This window comes from Opisthocomus hoazin, chromosome 2, assembly GCF_030867145.1.
Source record: "Opisthocomus hoazin isolate bOpiHoa1 chromosome 2, bOpiHoa1.hap1, whole genome shotgun sequence".
In the NCBI taxonomy this organism is placed as follows: Eukaryota; Metazoa; Chordata; class Aves; order Opisthocomiformes; family Opisthocomidae; genus Opisthocomus; species Opisthocomus hoazin.
Genome location: NC_134415.1, coordinates 111,912,354 through 111,918,353, shown reverse-complemented (window position 1 = coordinate 111,918,353; position 6,000 = coordinate 111,912,354). Strand labels below are relative to the sequence as shown.

The following is a 6,000-nucleotide window of genomic DNA, read 5'->3' as shown; positions in this document are numbered from 1 at the left end:
CCGCCCGGCCCGGCCCGGCGGAGCGGCGCGGCGCGGAGGGCCTGGCGGCGGGATGGTGGAGGCCTGGTACATGGACGAGTCCCCGGAGGACCAGCGGGCGCCCCACCGCCTGCGGCCCAACCGCCCCGTCAGCCTGGAGCGGCTGCGCCGCCTCGGCGTCGCCTACCGCAAAGTGAGCGGGGGGGGGGGAGTCGGCCAGGCGCTGCGGCAGGCCTCGCCGTCCGGGTGGGCCCGGCGCCGGCAGGGGCCGTGCGGGGCCCCGGGGGACGGGGCTGCTGAGCCGGGAGAGGCGGCGGGAGGGGGGTCCGTGCCGGCGGGCAGTCGGCCTGGGTGCAGCGCCCGGGCCTGCCCACGCTTCGGCCCTGAACCGTGCCCCAAGCAGTTGTGTCAGAACGCCGGGTGTTCCCCCCCCCCCCCGCCTGTTTTTCAGTTGGATGCTGATAACTATGAGACTGATCCACGCCTGAAGGAGATTCGGAGAGCAGAGAATTACTCGTGGATGGACATAGTGACCATACATAAAGACAAGCTTCCGAATTACGAGGAGAAGGTACGCGAGGCCTCGCTCGCGGTGAGGGTTTCGCGCTGATGTCTGCTGCCAGGGAGCGCGGCCGGCCTCCCGACACCCACCGGGTGCAGGGACGGGGCTTCCAGCTGTCAAATGCGTCCTGTGCTGGAGCCCTTACCCTGAAAAAAGCGGGTTCGATGTTACTTTAAAAACAGTAGAGGCCTTTCGCTTCTGCAGATGGCCTTCGAAGGTCTGAAGGATAGTTTCTGTCACTGTGTCACTGTGAAACGGAGACTGGCGCGAGCAGAGCCGTGCCGAGGCTGACCTGTCCTCAGAGAGCCTCCCCGGGGCGAGGGCGGGTGGTGGCCAGCTGGGCATGGGCTGGGAAGGCTGGAAGATGCTAATGGCCACCTGTAAATACGTCTTTTCAAAGTGAACGTTAACCTCATGGAATCAGAGGGATGCGTTCCCCGTGTGGGAAGATCTTTTTTACCTTGGGAAGCTGGTACGGTGACTATTCCGTAACAGCCGAATGCAAACGGTGCCAGGCTCTCAGATGAGCCTCCGAGAAGGAGCCTTCTCTTCACAGCCTCCAGGTGCTGGCACGCTGCTCTGACCTGAGGACAGCAACCTGGTGGCACTTCCCTGTTGTCACTGAATTTCCATTTACCAGTTTGCTTTAAGCCCATTGTGTTATACTGGTTTTAAATTGACGAGAAGGTGAATTAGGGAGTAACTCAGGTTGCCTGGGTGGGCTCCACCTGACACAAAGATGGGCCGTTATTGACGGGGCATGTGGACTTCTGCTCACCTTGCAATGCTGGGTCAGGGTGGGCTCAGGGACACTGGTGCTAGGGCCACTGAACAGCATCTAGACCTGAGTGGGTGGGGGTACCGGGCATTGCTGACCTGCTCAGGTCGCTGTTAATGGAACCTTTAAAGCATGCTTTGTTCTGTGCTGTGAAACGTACAAAGAATTCACCATTCTGGAAAAAATGAGAATGTTGCTGCTGCTGCCCGGGAGGAGAGAGCCTGTGAGCTGGGGCTCGCTGCGTGACATGCTGTTTACATTAGATTGCCGTAGATAGGCCATGTCCAGCAGTAACCGCATTTTCACACACAGTTGTAGTAGCCCGTGGGACTAATTCAGCCCTACGCTGGTGTAAAAGAGGGGGGATTATCTGTAGCTCTGTTTTATTTTTGTGTGTCAGGAAAAAATAAGGCACAAAACGGTGCAGCTGAATGCCTGCAAGGACACAGTCCTGTGGTGGGAAGCTTTACCCCCTCTCTCTCAGACGGGTGTCAGCATGGCTGTTATTCCGAGACTGGTTGTGTGCAGCTATAGCTGCCGTTTCTTGTCAGAGAAATTCCTGTCTTCCAAAGGAAATGTAGCAGCCTGCTTAGAGGTGTCCCGAGACAGCGTCTGGCTGGCTGGATTGGCCGTTTTAACCACGTTGGTCTCATCTGTCAGCTAAATCACTGTGCAGTTACCCTTCGAAAGCCTTTGTCTGCTTTGCCACGTGTTTCTACCAGTTTTCTTTGCAGTTTTTCTGTGTTTGGTAGTTTTAAGAAATACTTGCTGTTCCTAGATAAAAACATTCTATGAAGAGCATTTACACCTAGACGATGAAATTCGCTACATCTTAGATGGATCTGGCTATTTTGATGTTCGAGACAAAGATGACAAATGGATCCGGATTTCCATGGAAAAAGGAGACATGATAACCCTCCCTGCCGGCATATATCACCGATTTACACTGGATGAGAACGTATGTTGTTACAGATCACTGTAAATTTTGATGACAAATCCACATGAGTATATATCACAATTAGTAACTACATGCCCTGAGACTTGCAGTTCGTTAGCAAAACATATTAAATATGAAGTAGGAATATGAAAAATACTAAATAATTCACAACATCTGAACCTTTCATCTCCAGGTCACAAATCCAGCTTCCCCCTATCAGCTGTGACTGCAAGTCATTGCCACGCAATACCCGTAGCGTATCTTATGTGACAGCGGCACGAGAGCTGAGCCTGGCGGCTGTCCCTCCCACAGTTGCCCCTGATGTCGGTTGGGGTGGAGGTGGATCCTTCTGCGTTGCCATGTTGTGTGTCTTCGTGAGGGCAGACAGAGCGTATCTGTGTCCAGCAGTGGCGTTTTTCACAAGTGCTGAATTTACCTTCAGGGAAAGAAGGATTTAAGGGTCCAGAGCCACTACTTGCAGCTAGCGTGTGCTAGGCTGGATGCTTCGCAGGAGGTGACCTGCTTTCAGAGGGTCTCTTTGGCAGTGGGACTGTGAGATTGGCACGTGTAGTGCTGAGCCGTGTCTCTGTCCCTGTGGGCTGTTGTAACTACGTTTGTAACCTCAGCATTACCCCTGGAAAATGGGGAAATGTGTGCTGGTGTAGTCTTGAGAATGCTGTGATTCTGAATCAGCTGTCCAGGCAGCAGTTAGTGTAGATTTAAAAAAGGGAGATGCTGCTTTGTTGAAAAACCTGACTTTTCATGTCCACAGTTTGACGTCCACAGTGAATCAGCTATAATTGCTAAGTTTAAGGCTGTTGCTTTACATAGACAAAATGCCAGGGCTTATGGGTTGAATCCAGAAGAAGTCTTAAATGTTTGTCCACTTCAGGAACTTTTGTCCAGAAGTGCCATCTTCAAAGTAAATTCTTTAGGTGCTTCTAGACCCTTGCATTTAGCAGCTAAGTTCTTTAGGTGCCTAACTTTATTCTTGATGTTATCGAGCACTTGGGTGTAAGATAAGCACTTAGCAGTTTTTACAAAATAGGTGGGGTCTAACTCTGTAGCATAATGGACAGAAGAGGAGAGGAGAGTTCCCTGTAACTCAGTGGTTGGAGCACTTCTGCAGGACATAAAATCCCATTTTCCACTGCCACAGCTGTACCTCTTGCCTGGCATAGTTTTGGTGGCAGGGGCTGTTGCTTCTCCTGTTGGCATCTGGAGACTTTTTGGTTCCCGTAGCATTATTTTTTGGCAGTTTATGCACTCCCCATTCAGCTTTTATGGCTCTCACTTTGAAGGTTCTGGTGTTCCTCAGAAGTGTTGTGTAACCATCTTAGTTATTCTGATTACTGTTGTTTAACTAAGCAAGTAGGATTGAGAAGCTGCATTGCTCAGTACTGTGGATCTAGCGCAAAAGATTTGCATAAGACAGGATTTTTTTTGGTGTCTTTGAATCAGGGAGAAGTACTGTCTCTGCCTGTCCTGGGGGCACTGGTTGTGACACAATGTGTCACTGTGTAGGTGCAAAATGTCCCACTGCAGCAGCTGGGAGCAGGAGCAGCAGCGTAGCGGCATAATTTTCTGGAACAGGTGAAGCTTTCAGTCCATCTTGAAACGGTTTCAAAAATTTCTGCAGAAGTGCAGATGGAACATGAACTTCAGGATGAAGATCTCATGGAAAGGAGCTCTTAAATTAGTTGTCACTTCTTGTTCTTTGACAGAATTATGTGAAGGCAATGAGGCTGTTCGTCGGAGAGCCCGTCTGGACAGCATACAACAGGCCGGCTGATGATTTTCCTGCTCGGAAACAGTATATGAAGTTTTTGGCTGAAGAAGCACAGTAAGGGCGCCTGAGACCTGACAGGTGGAACAGCCTGAAGCGTTGTCAGAATAAATGTGACTGGTGGCTTTTCACTTCTTCTGTTTACATATGCAATTGGAATCATAGAATCATGGAAAAATTGAGTTTGAAAGGTGATTTGGAGGTCACCTAGTCCAACCCCCTGCAAAGTACCAGGCCAACTTTAAAGCTAGGCCAAGTTGCTCAGGACCTTGGGGTTTGGAAACCTCTGGTGGTGGAGGTTCGACAGCCTGTCTGGGCACCTGTTCCAGCACTTAGCTGCTCTTGTGGGCAAGCATTTGTTCTTGATGGCCAACTCCCTGGTCGCAGCTTGTAGTTCTTGTCTCTTGCCCTTTCACTGAATGCCTGAGAAGAGTCTGGCTCTGTCTTCTCCACAGTCGCTTCTCTAGTGGGAAACTGTAGTTAGGTCTCCTCTCAGCCTTCTCCAGGCTTGACAAACCGCTGTCCATAGCTGGGCTCTCTTCTTGCAGTTCCTATCATCAGTCCGGCTACAAGGCTACGGTGGGACACGCCGCTGAGAGCCTTGTTGTGGTCAAGCTGATGGACACCTGCCGTTTCCCCTCTGCCACAGAGCCAGTCATTGCCTCTTGGGTGGCCGGTGGGACACTCAGGCAGGATGCGCCCTTGGTAGACTGGCATTGACTGGTTGCTGCCCATCCCCTGGCATTTCATGTGCCTGGAACAGCTTCCGTAAGGGCTTATTCTGTAATTGTCCTGGGGGCTGAAGTGAGGCTGACCAGCCTGTAGTTCCCCAGATCTGCTTTCTTACCCTTTTCAGGGAGCAGTATCAGTTGCCTTTTTCTGGCCAAAATGGTTTTCCTGATCTCTGTGACCTTTCAAAGACGCTGGCAGCCTTGCAGTGACATTAGCTCGTTGCATTTACAGTTGCGCAGTAATCCATTTCTCTAACCATTTTTCCCTGATATTTCTGGCAGGTAGAATTGGGAGAGGTGGGCTACATTAATATTCATTCTGCTCTGAATCCATGCTAATGAACTACGTAGGATTCTGGTTTTAATTAAAGAAAATAAACCCTGCCTCATTTTTGTCTAAAAATGTTCATAAGATAAATTTGCATAATCAGCATTTTAGTATGCAGCTTCCCAAGTTCTGCCCTGGTACATAAAGCTGGGTTTTTCTCTCAGTAAAATGTAGCAATTCATTAGTTTTATTAATAAAAGTACTTTGATTTGGGTATGTGTTTGTGTTTGGTTTGTGTTTGGTTTGTGTTTGGTTGTTTTTTTCTTATACTGGCATTGAGGACACATTGAACAACAGCGTTACTGTAGTTGTTAATCAGCTGTTATTCCTGCTGCTGCCTCTGACTCATTCTGTAGCACGGGACAAATTACAGACGCCGTGCCTCAGTTTCTTTAGCTGTGAGATAGAGAAGGGTAGACTTAGACACGCTGGTCTGGTTTTCAGCAAAGGCCTTGCGGTTACACAGGACACGTAGCTACTCAGCAGCAGGCATGGAAACATCTTTACAGTGACGAATGATGTCAGATGAGCAGATGTACTGCTCGCTCCAGCTCTCGGTGGATGGTGAGAGCAGCAGCTTGGCGCTGGCTGCAGCCTGTGTGCCAGTTGCAGCCCGGTACAACACGAGCTCCTGCCTTGCAGCTTCCCGAATAACACGACTTTACAAGGGTGTGCAGCGATAGGACAAGAGATGATGGCTTTGAACTCAAAGAGGGTAGATTTAGACTAGATGTAAGAAAGAAATTCTTTACGATGAGGGTGGTGAGGCACTGGCACAGTTTGCCCAAAGAAGCTGTGGCTGCCCCCTCCCTGGCAGTGTTCAAGGCCACGTTGGGTGGTGCTCTGAGCAACCTGGTCTGGTGGAAGGTGTCCCTGCCCATGGCAGGGAGATTGGAACT

The 6,000-nt window shown here is 50.4% G+C and overlaps 1 protein-coding gene across 1 annotated transcript; it reads left to right on the top strand.

Annotated features, from left to right (window-relative positions):
- Positions 1 to 5,317, top strand: ADI1 (acireductone dioxygenase 1). The gene is made up of 4 exons (XM_075414794.1): positions 1 to 172; positions 431 to 550; positions 2,098 to 2,277; positions 3,981 to 5,317. Exons 1-4 carry the CDS (start codon positions 53 to 55, stop codon positions 4,101 to 4,103), a joined length of 543 nt encoding a protein of 180 aa, XP_075270909.1. The 5' UTR covers positions 1 to 52; the 3' UTR covers positions 4,104 to 5,317.
- The last annotated feature ends 683 nt before the right edge of the window (positions 5,318 to 6,000 follow it).

Coding starts and splice junctions, on each gene's coding strand:
- ADI1 (XM_075414794.1), top strand. CDS start 53: ATGGTGGAGGCCTGGTACATGGACGAGTCCCCGGAGGACCAGCGGGCG. Junction 551..2,097: donor TTCCGAATTACGAGGAGAAG/GTACGCGAGGCC, acceptor TGCTGTTCCTAG/ATAAAAACATTCTATGAAGA. Junction 2,278..3,980: donor GATTTACACTGGATGAGAAC/GTATGTTGTTAC, acceptor GTTCTTTGACAG/AATTATGTGAAGGCAATGAG.